The sequence below is a fragment of the Callorhinchus milii genome, unplaced genomic scaffold, assembly GCF_018977255.1.
Source record: "Callorhinchus milii isolate IMCB2004 unplaced genomic scaffold, IMCB_Cmil_1.0 Scaffold18, whole genome shotgun sequence".
Taxonomy (NCBI): Eukaryota; Metazoa; Chordata; class Chondrichthyes; order Chimaeriformes; family Callorhinchidae; genus Callorhinchus; species Callorhinchus milii.
The window spans coordinates 11209118-11232758 of NW_024704759.1; the positions used below are offsets into that span (position 1 = coordinate 11209118).

Genomic DNA, 23641 nt, shown 5'->3' on the forward strand with positions numbered 1-23641 from the left:
ACTTTGACGAGATGTGCAATTAAACAATAATCACCCAGAAAGTAATTATTTTGCTAAGCATATATTGATGAATTCTGTTTAAAATAGAGATAAAGTTACAGAATAAGGATTTGAAACTTTAGGTATAGATTCCTTTAACAACCACACTCCTGGATGGTGTATCATTGTTGGATTAATGTATGTACATTGTAATCCAGACCTGAAAATTGCAGTATTCCTAAACGTATGCTGTGAATTCAAAATTGTCAAGAACAGGAGAAGTGATGTCTGATTCTTATGCAATTGATAGAAACAAAGATTATACAGGAATCAGAAATTGATTTGAATCTTCATCCTCATCCCCGTTTTCTTAGTCTTGTCAAAGTAGTGGTGTTGCAGTAAAACCGAGTCATTGTCGGAGGTTACATGAGAGTTGATAAACCCCTTATCTGGGGCTATTTATATGACTGTACTGCTGCTGGTTTCTGTATAAACAAGGTGGTGTTAAGGCCTTCAGAAGTGCATACCAATATGTCCTGCTTCTGGAGGCAATAGCACTGAGACAGGAAGGTGAATGGTCACAGGGCACATTAACCATTGTGATCTTCTGGCTGGGATGAGACAGCCCTCATCAACAAGGCAGCAATTCAGCTTGCTGGCCTGACCGCACCTTAACTGCAGGTCAGCGAAATATCATGGCCGGAAGAACCAGTTGCAAGACCCATGTCGGGAACATACATACAATTGTTTATCACCATCATAAACGGAGCAGGGTCCTGGTACGGACAACCTCAGGCACAGATTTGACTTGTGCAATACATACAGGGCATTTGTCCACGTGAACTGTTGAAAGCTGTTCCATCAGCCTTTTCCTAAGGCAGATTTTATTTTTGCCTCAAAAAACGAACGTGTGTTGAATTAGCCGTTGGCCAGTCTTTCAGGGTGTTCTCATGTTAATCTCAAGTGAAGTGAAAAACGGTTTGTCTCTACTGCAAATGGAAATGCTTATTTTGTATTTTAACCTTCCTTGACAGGAAAGGTATGAAAGCCACAACACCTACAGATTTACAAAAATATTTATTGGTTTTACATTTGTTATCTAGTTAATTCATTGGGTTGTGTGTTGGTTGAAACATACAGTAGGTAGACTTTTAAACCAGGAATGCAATGCCATTATTACGATGATTTAACTGTTCAAATACTCATTAGATTACTGATGCTATTAATTAAGTAGTAGATTACCAGTATCTGTTGACACAGACCTACACTGATGAGATTCTCACATCTCTTGTTGGATTAGCTTTCAATTTAATTTACTTATTTGATTAATGCAAGGATTATTATTACTATTTTAAATTCTAACTTTACTTATTTAATACCTACACCTTCCTGTGTCTATGTACTGTATTTTCAGAGGTTGCACGTTATTGCAGACATTTGCCTACAAAATACAGTCACTACTCTTCAATAAAAGTGAAAGCCGCTCTGTCAAATTGCAAGAATTATTATTATCATTGATATAACCCTTTATCCGTAATACTTTGTTTTAATAAATTCAAGTGTAGGTATTTAATCTATTAATTGAAAGGTAAATTATTTAGTGTATGAATCTGATTGAATTACAAACAAGATACAGCAATTTGAAAGCATCTGATCAACTGACTGTTTATCTGTATGAATAATGCTTATGTATGCTGCTGGTAGAAAACCAAAGATACTTTCATCAATGGAGCCATTAGCAATGTGAAGCCTGATTTATATTTCCAGCTTCTCATCACCTTAGCCAGCAGATATTAAAAAAAACACCGTACACAATATCAACGTGAATTGATTTACGCAATCAGCTCTTTCATTTGAAAGAGAATTCAGCTGCCCAACACAGATTTATATTGTGCTTTTTTCTAGCGGATTACACTTTGAAGCCCTCAGCTTTGCGTTGTAAATTGCACTGTATGAGTGGCATTGAAGGAACATTCATTGTGGATTCTTCTTTTAAAAGTGCAATTTTTTCTCCTAGTTCTACGGGGAGGTTCAAGAAAACAAACTTGATGTTATAGTTGCTAACTTGACTGTAATGGACCGAGATCAACCGCACACTTCAAATTGGAATGCAGTGTACAGGATTGTCAGTGGAGACCCTGCTGGGCATTTCATTGTTAAAACTGATCCGGTCACTAATGATGGTATGGTCACAGTGGTAAAGGTAAGGGCATTTTTATTGCAATTTTAGATGTCTTTAAACCATTCGTATGGCTAGGTAGTTAGAGTTATTTTTGAAATAATTTCGCATCAAAAGGATAGCCCTTTGTACCATGTATCCGGTTTTTATTTCCGTGAGGTATTGCATTACAATCGCCATGTCGGGTGATATTCCAGCTATTTATAGTGCCTTCTATGTATGCTTGAGGTGACTACTTTTCATATTTTTGCAAGGAGAATGTCCATATGTCTCTCAGTCCAATTATTGTAGGAATCTGCGTAACGTTGTTTGACGGACTTTTGAGAATTTTCGGTCAGCAACTATAGACAGAGAGATATTTAGCAACGTCCAGACATGAGTGATTTATGTTGATATCTTCATAATGTACAAGTCACGTGTGACATACTTATCCCAGGTCAGGTCGCATTTGCCCTGCAAATAATTCCTTGCTAAGTTGGCCTCTGTTTCTCACATGTCTCAGTACAAATGCTTTTCACTCACTGCATTCATTTGGAGCTACATGTTACAGTTTAATCTAAATGAATCGAAGAATTACATTAAAAACTAGAACCATAAATGATCATCTTACATGTATTGCTCAGTATTTCTGCATTTCTTGAATTGCATATTCTTGTCTTCACACATGTTTTGCCAAATATTGGATTGAGGTGTTTTTTTTTGTTATGTTAGAATGAACTATCGGTTCAATTACCCTGAAAGGATTTTACTAAAACAAATGTAGGAGTAAATGCATGAAATATATCTGCTAAATAGATATTTTATTGGAAAAGCTGGGTAATCTCAATACAGCAGCTAAATGTTTGTTTTCTTTCTCCAGCAGCTTTATTCTGCTGAATTTTATCTGACTAACGCATTGAGATTATCAGCAAAAACCATTGTACTAAATCAAGAAAAATGCAGCCTGGCATGACCCCATTACAACTTGTACTTAACTAATCCCTCCAGTAACGAGTTCCTATAATTATTTCTTATCTAGAAATGTTTCTGCACTTCCCATATATGTTGCGAGACATTTGCATCTGAAGTCCACATTATAGCAGCAAGGTTCAGCAGTGGGGTTTGGAACTGAATCTCTGATATTCAGCCAGTGGTCACCTAAATGACATCGGACAAAAATCAAGTTTGCACACATCCACTATCATTGAGTTTGCCTTGAAATACATTTGGGGATCAATTGCCAAATCTATTGCAACAAGTGAGAGCGAGAGTCCATTCACACAAATTGAGAATAGGGCAATCTGACCAAAGAAATACAATTGATTTTCCTTCACTTTGGGTTCAGAGGCTTATAGCTGGTGGCATTTGTAGAAAAATTTTACAACTCAAATTATCGCTGATATTCATATTGCTCATTGCCTTGAGTCTGAGAATATTGCAAACGTTCACAAGTAAGAGGTAACAGCTGAAATAAGGATTTAATTTTTTATAGAAAGTTTATAGAGTAGAAGGAAGTTTTTTTCTCCCTAACATTCCTTTAGGAGACCCCAGAGCTTACACTACCAAAAAAAAACATTGCCTCTGCTAGCAGAATAGTATAAGAACCCAAGGCCTACAATTTTACTGAGTCGTTTCTGGCAAGATCATTTTGGGTTGGTTTTCTCTGGTTCGTAAAAGAATCAACCTCTAAAATAAGACTGAATTTAAGAATTTCCCTACAATTCTGCACAATTGTAAATTTTAAGACAAAATGGTCTTACAGGCTAAGACACCATGAAATTTCAGACCGCTCTGCCCATTATCTCATGCTTTTTGCCACAGGAGATCTATGGGAGCGATTGGTTATATAAAAAAGAAGCGATTGACACACTATGAAAGAAAAAGACAAGAACAATTATCTAATAGTGTACCTAATCTGATGGTGCTCCCTTGCCTGTCTACCTGTAGCTGCGATAAAATCAGAAGTCGCTAGGAACACGCAGTAGGTCAGGCAGCATCTATGGAGAGAGGAAAATGAATTAACGTTTCAGGTCGCTAACCTTTCATCAGAACCCTTGTAGCTGTGAGGTTGACCCATCAAACCTTTTGAAGAGAGTTGTACGTGTTCCGCGAGTATTTATTGCAAAACTTGTTTCATTTTTTCCAGCCAGTTGATTATGAGATAAACCGAGCCTTTGTTCTGACGGTAATGGTAACCAATCAAGCTCTGCTGGCCGCCGGAATCCAGTCTTCACTCCAGTCAACGGCAACAGTTGCTATCTCGGTCTCCGACATGAACGAAGCTCCCTATTTTATTCCCAACCCCAAACTGATCAGGCAGGAGGAAGGGATGCCTGTTGGTACACTGTTGACGACATTCACAGCCCAAGATCCTGATCGTTTCATGCAGCAAATAGTACGGTAAGATGCCTGCCAACTCAACAATGAATTGATCTTTCCATCTCTTACACCTCTAACTCATTCTGTGTAGGGAATGGCATTTGATGCCGTCTGCCTGTCTGTCCCAAGCTTAAAAATACACCGTCTGCTGTCAGAAGTAACTTCCACCTCTCGTTAGACACTGCGTTCCCTTTTGAAAATGGGAACTCTCTCCTTATCTTGTTGTGCCTGTAAGAAGAAATGCCACCACCTAATACTTCAAATTATTTCCTCGCTTTTTACTAGTTTTCCATATGAGCAGATTAGGGTCTATCAGGATATTTTGTGCAAAGGTTCTGCACAGTTTAACTTGTCTCCTCAACACCACATATCATGTTTGGTGAAATTCTAATAAAACTAGTTGCTTTCAATGTGAAGAAAGCTTAAAAACTACCCGCACAGGTTTATCCATACGGTAACACTGTCTAAATCGATCACCTCAACCATTATACCATTAAGTTTCCATTATACTTTCTTTTACTAAAAATACTGCAGAATTAGGAAAATAATAAATATCAGGCAGAACACTGGGCAAGCTTAGCTTTAGAAAAAATTATCTTTTCAATTTACATAAATAAAATGCAACAACATAATGCTTCTATTTGGTATATATTTGATATAGCACCTTTCACTAGGGAGGACATCTCAAAGCACTTCAAAGGATTTTATTGTAAAGTGTAGTGACCATGTATTTTGTGGTTAAAGTCTACGAATAACGCCTGAATACTATCTACCTGTCTGGATATTTCTCTCTACATTTTAGTTATGCTCTCAATTTTCCTATGTCAGCATTTATACATAATTGATGTTTTTCTTAAAAGTTCTCTTCTTACACCATGTATCGTTCTGTGACATTTTGGGACGTCCTCCCAACGTGAAAGGCGTTCTTTACATGTAATTTTGTTGTTGTTGTTGTGACTGACCGGGCTTCTGTCAGCAATGTCCTAAAATCAGCTGCTAAACCAGCGAGAATCGCCTGCTCCTCATTCATCTTTTAATATCGTTTCCCCCACAAAAAAATACTACCGTATTTTTGTTTCCCTCTTTGCCGCGTCAACCCTTCATATCAACCAACGATTCTGTTTGGCTACCAGGGCAAACTAGCCATTCGGTATGGGAGAGGCTTGAGGTGATCCCACTGCATGGTACAGTTGACTAGTTTGTCATGTGTACTGCACCACTTCACTAGCTGCAAGAAGATTGCTTTGAGCATTGCTCACACTTCTGGTTGGGAAGTTGAAATTGATTGATATCGTGGAATAGAAAGTGTCATTCAAAGGACGTTGTACCTGGTTCCCAGGCGTGTTAACTTAATGGTTTTCTTCAGAACAACTTTCGACCCCTCACTGTTTTTTTTAGATTGTTTGCACAATGTCACTGAAACTAACCAAACTCACGACTTTGAACGCATCACTTTCGCACGCAGATATGCAGGGGGTTTTTTTATTCTCAACTTTGCATGTTCGAAAGTAAATCTAAAATAAAATGTGGCAATTTTACGGCTGAAATCATCCCCTTAACTTGCAAGCAACCATTTTTAGGTGGCTAGCGTCTTAATTGAAAGTCGTGGAATGAGGATGAGGTTGAGGTTGGTTTACCAAGGCTAGCAAACTCGCACAAATTAATTTTTGAAATGTAGTTGCTCTGCAGATTTGACATGCATGTATAACACCTTCATTAAATTCAAGGTTATGGAAAGTGGTCGGTTGAGAAGTTGGAGTAATAATAGCACATCTAGCAAAAATGTATGTAAAAGAATGTGCCTCCAAAAAAATCCAATTTTCCAGTTCCCCTCCCCCACCCCACCCCCAATTACTCGATGAGTTTGTTCAGTAATTAGCTGACCATACGGGCTGGGAAAATATCGTGTTTGATTCACAGATCAGCTGACTTACTTGATCTTGTTTGGGGCAGTGGTTGTCGAGCTACATTTGGCCTCTGCCACCTGGATTAGAGCAGGGAAATCAAACATGGTTCTGCGACTGCTAACCAGTATAACCATTTCAGCGCCTTGGGACGTCCTCCCGACGTGAAAGGTGCTGTACAAATGTAGTCTTGTTGTTGTTGTTCTTGTTATTCACACCTCCAGGAGCTGTGAATATTCGGTGAGGACAAGATGAGTCTTGAGCTACAACGCCTCTTCCCCCCAGTCAAGTAATAATCCTTGCATTTCCTCCTTGCTGCCAGGAAGTGTCAAGGCAGAAATAATGACCACTGGGACAAGGCGCTGGTGTCCGCAGAACTTTATCCCAAAGGAACAAAAAATTAAGTCAAAACGCCTTTAACTGAGAAGGATAGGGAAAAATTACACCTTTGTGAAAAATACAAATTAGAGTTATCAGGACCCAGAATGTCCTACTTATTGGTGGTTGAAGAATAATCCATTGTAGCTTCTGAGCTAGGAATGGAATCTAAGGAATGTAAAAGAATAGGGAGGGTAAAGAAAGGAGAACGGGAGTAAATGGATAGAAATCTTTCAAAGATCCAGGCGAGGCACCAACTTCTGTGATGTAAATTTCTATGGTTAAATAACTTTGCCGAACCCCAAAATCGACGCTTCACATCAGATCTAACCCTCTCTTCGTATACTAAGTATATGTACGGACCTTTCTTCTCCTGCAATAATAATTGTTTTGGGTCTGACATAAGGAGATTAGACAGCAGCTGAGTAAATACTGAAAATTGATTTTACTGCAACAATAGAGTTTTTATTCATAATCTACTACCACTGTCAGTCCATCCACTGAATTCAGTGAAGAACAATCTTTCAGCCATTATGCTGTCTGAGTTGGTCACGGCGGAAATAATTTATTTCAACTGAGGAGTAATAAAAATTTTAATTAAAACATAAATGTTTACAACCTGCCTACGTAATCAGGAATAGCCTCACTTGCCTCTGAATATTTCCTCCCTGCACATCATATTGTTTCTTTGCATGTATTTATTGATAATCCCAGAAACATTTTGTAGAGGAGACAGTAATAGTAATAAAAATAATCCTTGCATTTGATTTAGCGCCTTATCACGCATTAAGGCATCTCAAAACCCTTCATAGAATATACCGTGAAGTGGATTGACTGTGTATTTTGTAGGTAAAACAAGGCAGCCAATAGCAGTACTCCATCTTGCAGTCCAGCTCAGAACTGGTGATCTTTAAACAAATCATTAGATAATTTATATTAAAAAAACGTTTTAAGCTATTTAGAGCATGGACTGTTCCCAGACTGAGCGAGTAGGCAGTTTGCGCATGATGAAATTTCACAGATTGCCCCTTATAGGTTTTGCCAACAAGTCTTTGACGCTACAAGACAGATTTTGTTTTCAAGGTCAATTGGTTGAAGGGTGATTATTTTCTTCAATACTAAGCATCTGAAAGTGAGCCTATTCCAAATCAATTGTCGTGTGCTTTATTGTTGCCTATGAATGAGGTGGCTGTTTTGATGTAAGCTCAGCCCAGCTAACTCATCCTGTCTAAGCATTTAAAATCTCTTTTGATATTTGCTGCTCTCTTTAGATATTCCAAACTGTCAGATCCTGCAAACTGGCTGAACATTAATGCCACAACTGGTCAAATCACAACTACAGTAGTGCTGGACAGAGAGTCGGTCCATGTTAAAAATAATATGTATGAAGCGACGTTCCTGGCAGCTGACAACGGTAGGTCGTGGCTTCACGCTGTTTATTCTTCAGCAGAGATATAATGTAATGTATTAGCCTGACGATGTCTTGTCATTGTGTGTCGTTTCAATTGAACCCTATTAAGTTCCTTACAACTGTGTCTGAAACAGAATAATAATGTCAAGAAATAACATTGGCAAATCTCAATTTCAAGATTTCCCGGATTGCGTAAAGCCTCACTTGAGTCAATGGTGTGCGTGTAATCCTTGTCCCCTATAAGCGTGTAAGTGTGCTTATTCTGAGAAAGATGAGTTAAATTTAAAAAATGTCATTTTTAGCTTATTTGGACTCAACAATTGTTCCTCGGTGTGTTTAGTGTATCGGAATTTCAATTTATTTCTGTGACTTCTGAGCATAGTTGACTGAGGGCATAGAATTCAACTCCAAAAGTGGTCCCAATGTGAATCTGCAATCAAGTGCCTCTCAGTAATACTGCGTTTGTGTCAACTTGGCTCACTTGGGCTGGATCATCGGAAGTGGTGTTGTGTGCGGGCAGGAAGTGAAATAACTTCAATGCTAAAAATCAGTGGGGGAAGAGATTTTTATTGATAAAAATATATTTTTATGGGACTGTGGAGCATCGCCAAAAATGGCAACTATTCATTTCCATCAATCAATTATAAGCCATTATTGCTATTTAAGATAATATTATAGTTTCTTTATGATAATGCTACATTTTTTGGCACAATCTATAATAAATAATAAAATCTCCACAAACAGGAGTGAACTCAGTATCATTCTAGTTCCTGCGTTAAATCTATCTCCAAAATAATCCAGTTGTTACCACTACAAGACAGTAAATGTCACAGAGAAGATGTTTCACAGTTTACAAATAAGTGGCCAGTTTTTGGTAACTACTTTATATAGTTGTTGGTTTGCAGCAAGTGCAGTGCTGTGAACTTTAGAGAACAATTTATCTCTTGATAAAATGCTGTGTTGAGCACGGGAACTACATTTTGAAGCCAAGCAAAAAAATGTTTTTCCCTTTCGTATCCCATTTCACTACTTCATAAATGTACGTATGATACTGTGCATAAGTTTGCCACAGATAGAAAAAACTACAGGTAACTATTCAAACAAATACCTCACTGTGAACTAACGTTATTTGTGCGGACTCTTCATACAGGTTTGCCCACAGCAAGTGGCACTGGCACCTTACAAATTTACCTCATAGACACTAACGACAATGCACCAGAGCTGGTTCCTAAAGAGGCTCAAATCTGCGAAAAGCCCAATCAAAATGCGATAAATATCACAGCAGAAGATAGTGACAGGGATCCAAATACCGGCCCCTTTGTGTTCGAGCTGCCAACAACGCCACCTGGTGTAAGAAGAAACTGGACAATTGCTCGTTTAAATGGTAAGCGATGAGCTCACAATTGAAATACAATTTATACCTCGTTAATGCCTTTCATGGTGGGAGGATAACCATTAACATGCCACGTTAGCTGGTGAATAAATCTAATGTTCCAAGGCGAATACCCCGCCCCCCCCCTCCCCACTCCTCAAATCAAACAAGATAAGGCAGAGTTTTGCCCAATAAAAATAAGATGATTTGTTTTTAACATATTTATCATAAATGCCAATAAACAACGGGGAGATGGAGGCTGATTTATAATTTCCTCTTGCTCGGAGCTCCAGCCCTGATGTATCTGAAAACATTCAGTGTGACAGCAAACATTTTATATTGTGGGAATAGCAGGTTAAATAGCATGGCTGGTGCTAGTCCATCGACTTCCCACCATGTGCTGTTACTCTGTTGTGTGCTATTATTCCAGGGTGTGTAAGTGTGTTGTACTGTGAGTCTGTGGTGCGTAAATTGCAGTGTTCTGTTAGTCTGCTAATTTTTTTAGAATAACAGCCAACTTTGGTTATTAGCCATAATTGCCAGTAGCCATATTTCCTGACTATGCTAGAAGTGTCGGCCAATTTCCATCAGTTAAAGAATGGTTTTGCATTCAGTTAAAACTTCTATTTATAACACTCGCTAATGCAAAATAAACAGCACTTTGGAATCTCTGAATAATGTAGAGCTGAAATATCTTATCTGCAATCTGATGTGAGTAACACAGTGGAGATGATTTCATATTAATTGATCTTCAGATTGTGAAGCATCATCAACCATTTCTTCAAACCTGAGTAAATACTGAAAAGGAATTTAAGAGCAATTAATTACTAACTATTCGGAAAGCTGCAGAGGTAGACTGCTGCACCAAATTGAAGTCCCAGAAATTATCCAATTAAATGGGAATTACACATCAAGATAGTACAGTCACAAATTTAATTGTAATACTGCCTTTCCTATAGCCAAATTTTACTACATTGTAACTAAATGTGAACATTGAATCATGTGGAATTCTTCCCCAAGAAGAACTGACATCCTTTAATTAATGGTTGAGATTCTTCGCATTTAGTTCAAATTCTTCTGAATATCGGACAATGCTGCTATAAGACAGTATTTGGTCAGAGGTTATAACAGCGAGAGATGGTCAGTCATTGATTCTAGATCGTGATATACCCCCATAGGTGAGTCCATATGTGTGGTATACAGGAAAGCTGAGAGTTTTCTATTAAAATAAATACTTTGATGGTACTTTGATGGTATCAAACAAATGCAGATCCGATACAATCTACAGAAATAGGTGGAAAAAAATGCAAAGATGCACATGTGTTACTTTAAGAATATTTCATATTTCACAGTGTTTTTTTTACACAAAACAAACTTTTTTTTTGCTCATTTGTTATGTCTGTGCAAGAGTGTCAAGTGCAGAAAGGGGGTACTGACAGTATTGGCACAATTTTTCTCATTTAGTTAAAACAAAATCCTATCTGAGCAAACTGGACGTATGTAATGGATTGCCTGATCAGGAATAATTTTGTGGGTTGTGATAAATGGCCTTAATAAGAAAACAAGAAGAAGTTCATTTGACATTTATGTCTCTCAAAATGGCTCGATTTTCACAACGCATGTCAGCTAGAGCATTGAGACATTGTTTGGGAATAATGCACTGTAATATAATATACTATCTGAGAAGAAGAAAGCCAATCCTTCGTAACCTCTGACTAAATGAGCTAAATTTTCTTACACAACGTCAAATTGAAAGATTTGCTTAAAATTCCGGTTACAGGTATCATGCTGTTGCTTTATTTGAAACAGACAATTTTGCGACTGATATAATGCTTCGGAATGCACTCTCGAGGTGCAAGACAAAAGAAAATTTGACCTTGTTAATTTGCATATATAAATTCTATCAGCAGAATTCATTAGTTAGCTTTTGTAACACAGCGGAAACTCTGAATCTCATTCAGATAAGTAATCTCAAGTATCACTAGCAAAGTCAACATCAATGCATCCATTTTTTTTGAAGTGTAACTCAGTGCTTGACTGACTGACTGAGTGACTGACTATCCAAAACGATACTCCAGCATGAGTTACGGCCTTCAGGAAAGGTAGAGTAAAAAGAAAGATTTATCATAACTGACCCTCAGTAATATCAAAACAGACTTGATAGCTTTTTTCCTCCATTTGTTTCAAACCGCAGTTATTCGATTTGTTTCTTTTCCCAGGAAAAGTAAAGATTTCACCAGTTATTTTTAGGAATCTGATTCTCAAAAGCATTCAAGTTTATCCTGGTTCAGGCCTGAAGTTGAATCATCTGGGATTTATGTAAATTGTACTTTGTTTATTTGAATCCAGTCTTTTTCCATGAATTTTTGCCAGTGTTGCCTGCAAACCAGGTTGCATTGAAGTCCTCACATTTTAAAAGAAAAATCTCGTGGTTCACTTTTAAAAGATAGACAAACATAATTTAAAAAATTAACACTAATTTCATTACAGAAAAAAAAACACTCGCTCTTTGTTTTAAACGACCCAGGACTTTCAAAAAAAGGTTTAAAATGTAAATTTTTTTTCATATTGACCCAGCACATTATGTTTGACATTTTTTTTGTTTGCAGCTAATATGAGAGTTTCCGAAGCTGTCAAATGTGATTATTAGGTATTTAGCAATGAACCAAATGTTTTGAGCTCAGCAAGGTCAGGTGCGGGGCTTGCTGACAGTTCACATTATACCCAGCATGTTTACACTGCGTGGGTGTGAATCACATCACTTCTGAAACTACCATCTCTCGGAGTGTGGCTCCAGTGTGATATCCTGCTGTCCCAACCCCCGTTTACACTGTGTTCTTGGTAGCCAAAGTTGTGATTTGCCACAAATTGTGCGGTACGAAGTCGGCATTAGAATTGATTCATCTCTTTCGGCAAAGTTCTGCCTTTAATAGAAAAAAACTATTACACATTCAAAAGTGTCAAATTATCACCGTAGAGATGGTTCGACAGATCCCATAAACTTCACCTTTCTATAGGATTTCCATAAAACTGTGCAAAGTTCTGAGGATGAAGAATGATTTCTACACAGTGCTTTTTACTGTAGTTATGTGAACTACATGCCTTTTTACAAATCTGCACCAAAGTTAAAACCGAAAATCGATTATTTGCTTTTAATTCTGTGAAAACGAGAATTAGGAAGCGGTTATATAACTCTTCTCAGTACAGTAATCAGTAATCAAATATTTGTGTTTCATACACATAATACCATGATTGCATGTTGTTGCATTGATCAGATGTGAAAACGATTAGTTTGAATGTAGTGAAACTTTGAGCAACAGTAACACAAAATAAAAACGACATAATTTAACAGGCGCAGTATATTGCTGCAGTAAAATTTTTATTTGCGTAAATGGGTTTAATAACGGTATCAAGTAAATAATAAGCTATTATATTTGCCTGAACAATATTTACACAGCCTGGTGGAGTCATAATTCCCACAAGTGCAAAAACAAAATTAATAATATACTCACCCGCATCCACAGCAGTGTGAAGTTAATTAAAGGGTGCAGTGAGATTCTGGCAATTGTCTGTTCACCTAGAATGAACAGAATCTCTCAGAATCTCTCATGGATTCCAGGCAGCCTTTCGCTTGTGAGCAAACAGTCACAGCTCGCTAGTCTCCACCCGACTCATATCTTTGAAAGCCGTGAAAGAACAGCAATTTATGGGCAATGATGCCATATTCTCTCCCCTTGCCCACCCCATCCTTTATGGCACGGAATAACAATAGTAATCCTTGCATTTCATTTAGCACCTTATCACGTCTTCGAGTGCTTCACAGAACATACTGTAGAGTGAATTAATTGACTGTAAGTGTGCCCTCCACCCCCACTGAATTGTGTGTGCGTCACGTTGAATTCTTGTTAATTTTCCTGTGTTTACCTCTCACTCATTCTATGTATTCCTTAGGAGATTCTGCTCAGCTCAGGTTAAAAATCGGTTTCCTGGTTGCTGGCGTGTATGACGTTCCAATCATAATCACGGATTCTGGCAATCCTCCATTGTCTAACACCTCAGTTATTAAAGTGAAAGTCTGCCCTTGCGATGAGCATGGAGATTGTACAGCTGTTGGCGCGATTGCAGCAGCTGGATTGGGCACAGGAGCTATTATTGCTATCCTCATATGTATTATCACCTTGTTAAGTAAGTACAAGATTTAGGATAACGTCTGCTTATTTCATCTCGATTGAGTTCTAACAGTAAAAATGACACGCTCGCAATATTGTTCAGTCCTAGTCTTGCTGTTTGTGGTGTGGATGAAACGCAGAGATAAAGAACGTCAGACAAAGCAGCTTCTGATTGATCCTGAGGACGACGTGCGCGACAATATATTGAAGTACGACGAGGAGGGTGGCGGAGAAGAGGATCAGGTGAGGACAAAACCCGGGCATTGTCCTGACTCAACCAACTGTATTATCTCAACGCGGTGAGGATGAGAGCCACAAAATCCCAAGCAGGGCTCTTATAGGGCTCTGTCACTGCTCCGCATTTCTACACTCACTGCTCAGGCACAAAAAAGGCAAAGTGCCGGTCAGTCTGAGCGATCAAAGCAGATCACCACCAACACCCAGTGGCTCCGAAGTTGGCACGTGCACAGAAAGCCACCAAACCCTCAATGCGCAAAAGTCCTATGAGCACAATTTTGTGTTCGGTTGTGCAGTTGGGGCTTCCTGTTCATGACAGGTCGGGAAGGGCAGCCGGTCTTATAAGTGAACCCGCTTGATAATGAAGCGTGTTATAACAGGGTTCCCCTTCGCTGCACTGTCTCATTCTATGGAGACTACCGACCAGATCTCGGGCCTTTCGTGCAAATTGGGTCACGGCTCAGGGAAATTCAATGAAGTGTTCATTTAAAAGAAAATTGCCTTCAGGCCAGTCTTATGGAAGGTGGGAATCCAAAAGGGGTTAACGGTGTATCATTTGCTGCAGCCTATCATTTTCTGTGATAAAACTGCAATTTTGAAATTTCCAGTTCAGTGCTTTTGTTTGAAGATTTGCTAAAATAAAAGTTTACCGAAGTAAATGACTGTTGTATATACAGAGCAGCATTTGACCTTGAAGGTACTGTCAGTCAAGCAGAAGTGCTGTGTTTTTCAGACGGTTTTATTATCTAACAAAAGCAGCGAACTATTACAATGTTGAACGCTTTCTGTGAAAGACCTGATACACTATGGTTTATTAGAGTGGTATATCACCAGGTCTGAAAATCTAGTTTTAATTTAGTGAGTGCTCTCTTACAGAGAGATTCTTTTTGCATTTCATTTTTGTTGCCTTCATTATTATTCAAATGAACTTGTTACTGAATGAATTTGGTTCGATGTTGCAGACTTGTCTAGGCACCACAAACCATAATGGAAAATATATTTTTTTTTACAGCATGGAAATGTCAAAATGTTTGGATGAGCAGTGTTGGGGAGTTCAGTCTTCAAAACAATAAAAAAAGCTAATGGTATAAATAGCGGGACTCTAAAACATGATTCGAACATGATTGTAATGAGGGTAAGAAGGGATTAGTAATGGCGGTGTTGAAATGTTTACAGCAAGATTTTTCACTGGGCACTGTGCACATGCTAGCAATGCCCAAATTCCACATCACATCCGATCAGTAGATTTACTGACGAGCTGAAAATCTCTCTCTTAATCTTTGCAACCGTCCAACATGATGTGATTCCTATGAGCTTCTACTTTTCAGTATCTGTTTGCACACAAGCGGAGTGTCCAATGTTCTTGAGGTATTACACAGGACCGCCAGAGTTCCAACAGGTGAAGTTGACGTGTTTCTGATTACTGGAAAGGAATCAGGAAGGTGGGGCTGTAAATTAAACCCCAGACTTTTTCCTCATCTGTAGAGGGAAAACACTTTAGGAACTTCGAGGATCACAAGTGATCTTCCACCAACTCGCTTGATCGTGTAACTTCTCGAAACATCAGTAGTTCTTCCCTGGCAATTGCAACAGTCTCTGGTGTTGGTCAACCCATTGAAAGTCTGCAAAATGTTGTACAGCAGTCCTACTGTGCAAATTATTGCAAGTTGGTAGCACGTTGAAAACTTGCAAGCTTATTTTCTTACACAGGTTTCACGTTAGTAATGATGTTAGCTAGGGAATTTCCCTCCCTGCTTGAGCCTGTAGTGCCAGGAGTTCACCTTTTATGTTCAGGAGTTAAGTAAATTTGATCTTAAACTCCCAAATGCTTATCCATCATCTGTGAAGATGAGGATAAGAAAGCGGTTGACGGAAAACGTAACCAGGCAAAGTGGAAAGTTGGAGCATATGTTCATCTGTGTAATTATAATTCTCCATCTGGCACATCTCAAATGAAGATTTACCCGATGTCTGGTTGAATAGGTTCTTCACTTCTAGCCAGTTGCAAGGGGAATATCTTCCAATTTCTTAAGCGTCACTGTACATGTGCATTAGGAAGCTCCTTGAACACTCAAAGAAGCTTTTATTTAGTCACACAGCCACCTGGAGACGCTGCCAAGATGGATAATTGAAGCACAATAACCAAAGTTATCAGGAGATCGTGCTTGATTGATCAGCTAACCTGATTGCTTTTACATTTTCGTGAAGGATAGTTCTGCTTCTCTTTTGGTTAATAACATGGGCAGGTGATAGTTAACATTTCTCACAGCACAATCCTATACAGGTTGTACAATTCATTTGAATTAGTCCCATCTTCTACTTTTGGATTTCAACGGTCTCTTGCCCTGATCGTGGGGTCCCATTCTGCTCTGCACGAAATAACAATAGTTATATGTCCGAAAATAGCTTTTGGTGTGTTTGCTGCAGTTGCCAGTGGCAAAAGCCTTTCACTCAACCATGTGTAATCCTGCTCTAAATGAAAGCTTTATCAATGGAAGAGCTGAATGAAGTCTCACTATTAATCGTTGCAGCTGGGGAGCAAAGCTGATATCATGAAAGTTGATGAATCGGTTTTCAAAAGAATGTTAGTGGGCACATTACAACTGCATTTAGTTCATTGTTTTTTCTGCCTCCACCAGTGTTTTTTAATCCCTTCCCTCATCCTACCCTGTCCTTCTACTGTAATACAGTTCTACCAGCACTCAGTGAACCTCTGGTATTTCACCCAGGGGTTCCAGTAGCCCTCTCTTCACTCCTGGGCATTAACAGTGAATGTCGATAGGCAACTTGACTACAGAGGGTATCACGGTTGAGCCTGACCCCGATGCCCAAAGACAACCACCTCTCCACCACAAGGCTTTACAAATAACAATCAGAATCAGGAATCCTGGTTGATTTCTTTTCCCAAACCCACCCTCTCTGATACACAATGATACCTATTGCTATCCTGGCTCAGATCACTTCATTCAACACAGACCCATAACCTGGGCCACAGGTGGTGCCTTTACCAACTAGGCCACTGGTGAAACCTTTAGTTTGTTTCTTTTAAAGTAGGTTTGACCTTCTATCTACTGTTAGCAGCCATCCGATTCTAACACAATTTTGAAGTGCCTATTAGTTAATTATTAGGTGGCTTTCCAGCTTTCCTTTTTCAGCAGCAGTGTGTGCTTCCTCCTTTGTTTTGACCATTAATAATCAGTCCAATTTAAATGCCCGTTTGTGATCAATGGCACTGAATAAAATGCATTAGACAAGAAGAGCAGCTTACCATACCTACAGATACATTTCATTAGTAACGGAAAGTGGCGTTGTGTAGACTATCTATTTTTAAAAAAAGATATTTAGAAGCCAATTAATTTCTCCGTAGCGGGTGCATAAATGGGCTACTAAATTGGATAGTCTATCAGGAGACAAATGTGATGGACTGCCATTTCATCAACTTTTTACACACAAAAAGAAGAGACTTGCAGCAGATGTGAGATTAATAATCCTCAATAATATGCTATTTGATTACACCACATCTCAGAACGATTTGAATGTGAACACCACTCAAAAGGCAACAGTAGCTGCGGAAACACACAACCCGATCAAATAGTAATTCACTCTACCAGAGCAAATCGTGCACTAAAGATAATTATTGAGGCGATGGAAGTCAAAGCATTGAATCAGGCTCATTTGCAAGGTGCAAAGTGATTGCGTGTGCCTCAAATTCAAAGATTACTGGGCTATCATTGTAGTGTGGGTCATTTTGAAAATATTATTAAAGTAAGACTGAGCGCAGCGGAGCTGAAAGGCAGAGCAAGGGTTGTCACAGGGCACCTTCAGTATTTCGAACTAGGAGTCTGATGCATTCGGTTCTTGATGCTAACGTTCTCGCAATGCAATCCGACAAGACTACATCATCGTTAATATCCAGCAAGTAGCCAAGACCCACTGCCTGAACACACTGAACCAGGGAGATGGCAATGATCTGTAGGAATTCCTGAAATTGTGGCTTTAAACTGCAGCTACCAAGGGACATTGCAAGAGCATGACTGTTAATCGTCGGATGAAGGTGCAGAGTATCAGTGTGACTGATTCGCCAAAGCGCTGATGGAACATATCAACAAATGCTTGGGATCCGAAAAGCAAAATCAATCCTGTTAGCTGCTTGGGTGATCCAGCCGTCAGCTGGTCTGTTGTCGTAAAGAATTTGGAAATGCAGGAGGAGGTTGAGTGGCAACTTCTAACGAGCAGCTTCTGAAAGAAATGATTCGACTTGCACTTAAGAGATTTGTGAGCTCCTCTGAAGAACACGTGAAAAGGAAGCAGAAAATAAAACAATGACTGATATATCAGAGCCTGCTTACCACCAATAGAGCTTGTTTATGGTCTCAGCCAGAGGCCAGTCGCCTGGCTTAGGTAGATGAATATCAGTCAGGATTCTGGCTTCTATTTGTTACATATCAATCCCTGCTGCGAGATTTGTATACATGGCCATTGGTTGATGACGGGATCAGGTTCAGCCTTAAAACTGAATTCCCCGACCCGCCCAAACACACAACACAGTCAAACAGTCAAATCCCAAAGTCAAGGTTTACAGTGAATCCTGGCTTCCTGGTTAAGGTTCCTGGGGACAAGCACCTTCAGAATCATCCCTTGATAAAAGGAGTAAAAGTCATCAAAAGCCTTCAGGAGAGAAAATAGGTTAAGAAACAAAATGCTTCAAGGAGGACCTTTATCAATTAACACACTTTAGCTGCAGCCTAAACTGATGTAAATTTAAGCTGCAAAATCTATTACTCTCTGTCCAGCTTTTCAATAATTAATTTATTGATTGTCTTGGTAAGGCCATTTATTTCCTTAAATCGCAATCATTATTTCCACACATTTTGGTTTGTGTTGTGCTTTTTTTTCACATAATATGATTTTTAAATCGAATATTTATTTTTCCTGCCTTCTCCATTACTTCAAATCAACCTCGCTATAAATTGAATCTGATTCTGGATAGAGCAAGCTTTACCTGGACAGAATTAATTTCTTCCTCTCGTTTTTAATGTCTACGTCATTGGAAAGGCAGGAAATGGACACTTTCAAAGCTTCATGCTCAAAACTGGATGATTTCCCCCAGAAAAATCCATCCAATTAATGTCACTTGGATTGCTCACAAGTTTCCATGTTCTTCTCTACTTGCCAGCAATTAATTGTAGTTTTTATGATATCTATTTGGCAACTCTGAGGCACATTATTTTCTTTAGTCTGTATGTATTTGATAGGTTTGGCCGACTCATTATAGCTAATTAACTTCCATAAGGCTATTAACTTCCTTATTCATTAAGTCAAGAATGAGAGATAATTTTGACCCAGTGTAATCAGATGAATTTGCAGTGCCTACTTTTGTATTGTAAATCATTTGGAGTCCTGTAGCTCAGTGGTTAGAGCACTCACCTCGCAAGAGAGAGACCTGGGTTCGATGCCCGGCGGGGCGAAACCTTGGGCAAGTTTCCTTGCACCATATGCCTGATAATAATCTCTCAAGAAAAAAAACAATACTACAATATGTCACTTCAATCCACGCCTGTCTGTGGGACGCTGCTGTGCGCAATTGCTGCCGCGTTTCACCCACAAATATACAGTCAATTCACTTTACAGTATATTCTGTGAAGCGCTTTGAGAAGCTACATCAAAATGCAAGGATTATTATTATTATTGTTGTCAGCATACATGTGATTTACAAACCTATGTTTTATTTTAAGAGGAATAGGAAGCAACTGTTTAGTTGCTCCCAGGCCTGATAGAACTTGCCATAGGGAATACCTGGGGTAGGGGCCTCAAACCTTTATTTGATTTCAGCGGGTTTGGATTGATACCTTCACTCAAGGTAAACGTTTAGAATAATTACAATTAGTTTATTCAAGTAAGTATATACAAGAAATTCATAATGACCGGTGGGTCTGGAAACAATAATAAGAATCGGCTACAGAAGAGATCTTTGTCTCAGCAAACTCAATAAATTGATGATCCCAGAGAAAGTATGTCTAAAACGTCTGATACCTCCTTTTGCAGGATTATGACTTGAGCCAACTACAACAGCCAGACTCACTGGACCCCGTGTTGTCAAAGACTCCCGGAATCAGACGTGTGGATGAGCGGCCTATTGGCGCTGAGCCACAATATCCAATACGTCCAACAATTCCTCACCCTGGAGATATTGGAGACTTCATCAATGAGGTGATAAAAACGAAACATTTTTTGCTAACGCCACTGTTGAACACGTTAAGAAATATATTCAAGTAATCAGCTAATTGGACAAAGTCGTATCTTTCGCCCACAAAATATGCGGTCAATTCACTTTACAGTGTATTCTGTGAAGCGCTTTGAGACGTCTCAACAAAGTGATTAAGGTGCTATACCAAAAGCAAGGATTATTACTTATCAGTGGATATTTCTGAATTGACACAAACTGAACTGGAAAGCTATATCAAGATGATAGCAACCAATACATGTTTAAAAATACATTGGAAATTGTTGCCACACACATTGACTTCAAACCAGAATGGGATTCATTTTTCACAACTATTCTAGAAACGGTAATTGAAGTACTGTAGTCAAGCACTGCTTGAAGGTTATCCAGGGCTTTCTCACCTCAGGTTTGGTAGGTGTTATTTGTTCTTTGACAAGTTGCCGGAGAAAATATGGATCAGGAGTGAGGAATTCCTTCCTCTGGAGAAAGATCTGTTGTACAATATTCCTTCTTTGAATCATGTGTTATATAGTCTGCTCTTCAATGAATTTTGATTGTGGCCTACAGAATATAGTCCTTGACCATAACAACACTATCCCTTATTCTCAATTGAAAAAATAGTAAGGTGGTAATGAAAGGAGTGTGGAAATAGAAAGGGAGATGATTAAAGATAAACAATAACGATACAAAGAGAGGCCTATTCAACATTTAGCTTGACGTGAAACTGGGATAATGAAATAAGAAATTCTACATAGTCTTAGCCTGTAAAATCACTTTTTTCCTAACATTTAAGACAGTGAAGAATTTTGTAAAACGCTTGAACTCAACTTTAATTAGGAAGCTGTTTTTTTTCACAGTTCCTTTCAAGGAAGGTCTTGCAAATTAAGACTGAATTGAATATGTTTCCACAATTCTTATAGGCTAAGAGTAGGCGGAATTTGAGTGTCATATTGCTGCATAACTAGATCTAGAATTGTTCTCCCTCCTCTCCTCTCTAGTGAACATTTATTGCACTAAATCATGTAGTCAAATCAGACAAAATGCGTGCTTACGGGTTATCAAAGGTAATCGAAAGGTTAGCGCAACTTTGCAATTAATTATTTGTGTCAAAAAGTATTTTCAGTTTCGAAAAGCATCGTTTCACTTTGTGTCGAGATTCCATTGTCATCTTGAACGTTTAATGATTTTATGATTATTTTTTTTTGAAAAATGTCTCCAGGGTCTGAGAGCAGCGGACAATGACCCGACAGCTCCACCCTACGATTCCCTGCTGGTGTTTGACTATGAAGGCAGTGGCTCGACTGCAGGGTCAGTCAGTTCCCTGAACTCATCCAGCACTGGCGACCATGATTACGATTACCTTAATGACTGGGGACCTCGATTCAAGAAGCTAGCAGACATGTACGGTGGAGGAGACGAAGACTAACAGTACCCTAGGAATGAAGGAACTGTACAAAAAGAGGCAGCTTTTTCATTAATATTCCTCGCTGACCATAATATTTTTTAGTGGTGAGTTAGGTTTTTTTTATTTTAGAACATGAGCTGTTAGCATGAATGCTTGTTGTCTTTGCTGCATATTTTTGGGTCAGTCAGCAGGAATATCGCTCAACGTCTGCTTTACAACTAAGAGTGACAGGCGCTCTTTATTAACTTGAATTTCTTAGTACAGAAGCACTGTTTTTAAAGTGCCTTTTTGGTACGTTTTATCGGATTCCCTCAATCTCAGGAGCGATTAAAATTCAACCATCTATTGATCCCTGGTCCACGACTGGCTAAGAAGAGAAAATAAACGATCAGTATATTTCCACTCTGGCTAACGGACACGTTTCCTTTTTTGCCTTTTAAACTATTGGTGTAAAATACATAAAAGACAAAATGTACAGAGATACACATGTATTAACAGCCATGTTTCAAACTGAGCAGGTGGGTGGCTAATCACACTGTATATGTTGTATAGAGCTTAACTTTGAAAATCTGATTTGCCAAGCAGTGTACAAATAATGGCAAAGCATTCTGAAGAGACTGGTAAGTCTTCATTAGTATTCAGATAGTTTTTTTTTCCTTTTGAAGTCTGGAGTGATATTGACGTCATATTAATGTAACTTAATTTTTTTTAACATCGGTATCCACTTAAGTTCTCAATGTAGTGTGTACATAATGTAGTCTTGCTTGAAGCATACACCACCTAGATAATGTTATGTGTATAATTGGAGCTTTTTTCTTTTCTGCATGTGTTTTTTTTATATATATATATATATATTGAAAGCCTAGCAGCCCCGCATGACTGTGGTTGTTTTCGGAGAACGATTCCTTCTGGTGTCACGTAATTCATGTTTCAACACAATCATTGCACAGTTAGACAAAACTTTTTTTGTAATGGTCAACAGCACAAATATTTTGTATCGTTGTTTGTACCATTTTGTACCAAAAAAAAGGGAAGATAGAGNAAAAAAAACGTTTTGAATGCGTGTTTCTAGTGCCACTGCAGTCTTGGTTCAACTGAGTAACAGCTTTGCAGATTTATTGTGTACCAGAGCTGAACGGGTGCATTCGCGCCTAGCCCCTCAGTGTTATAAATAAAACTCCCCTTTTAAAACACTGACTCGGTTTGAATTCCTTTCAACAACAACGACAAAAACAAATAATAATAATAATAATAAATGACATTTGTATAGCGCCCTTTTACATCAGGAGGATGTCCCAAGGCACCGGACAGCCAGGGATTCCGCACCCGAGCTGGTGGTTGGAATCGGGGGGGGGTGGGGGTGGTGTTAGGGGTAGGGGTAGGAGGGTGACCGAAGGCACGGTCGAAGACGAGCGCCTTGAGATGGGTCTTGAAGGAGGCAAGGGAGATGGTTGTTGTTCTTAGGCACCATCAGTACTGTGCTTATTATGTTTTGCAATCGTTGCAGAGGATGTATTTTTAACCTGCCTGAGCCACTAGAGCCAGAGAAACTTATCTTAATGTGCATTATCGTCTGTGGCTATCCTTGCTTCAATATCTTAAAAATGATACAATCCCATTCTAGGCAATCTTCATTCTTGACTTCACATCACAAACATTCAAACGTCTTCATGCTGAGAGCTATCTGTATCTGGGTGTGTGACATCTAAAGTGTGTCTGACTTGAAGCTAACAGATTTTCAACTCAGTTCCCTTCAAAAATGACTGCGAGGTGGCATGTGTGGGTAGATATTTTTGTATGGTTGTTTAGTAAAGCCTGCAATTAATTTTGAATGAAATGCTAAAAAAAATTATCATAAATCTTCGCCACAGTAGAATAATACTCCATAGCATTCCCAGAGAATAATAATAATAATAATCCTTGCATTTGATATAGCGCTTTTCACGTCGGGAGGACGTCCCAAAGCACTTCACAGAACACACTGTAAAGTGAATTGACTGTATATTTGTGGGCGAACGCGGCAGCC

The 23641-nt window shown here is 38.8% G+C and overlaps 1 protein-coding gene across 2 annotated transcripts in view; it reads left to right on the plus strand.

The window, feature by feature from the left end:
• Positions 1-22796, plus strand: part of LOC103190848 (cadherin-4) — a 222220-nt gene extending 199424 nt beyond the window's left edge. For both annotated transcript variants that reach the window (XM_042341816.1, XM_042341817.1), the window contains exons 9-16: positions 1997-2182; positions 4284-4537; positions 8070-8212; positions 9360-9593; positions 13533-13766; positions 13854-13993; positions 20033-20197; positions 21430-22796. In XM_042341816.1, the coding sequence (XP_042197750.1) occupies positions 1997-2182; positions 4284-4537; positions 8070-8212; positions 9360-9593; positions 13533-13766; positions 13854-13993; positions 20033-20197; positions 21430-21636 (1563 nt within the window). In that variant the 3' untranslated portion in view covers positions 21637-22796. The remainder of the gene's footprint in view (positions 1-1996; positions 2183-4283; positions 4538-8069; positions 8213-9359; positions 9594-13532; positions 13767-13853; positions 13994-20032; positions 20198-21429) is intronic.
• Positions 22797-23641: the final 845 nt, after the last annotated feature.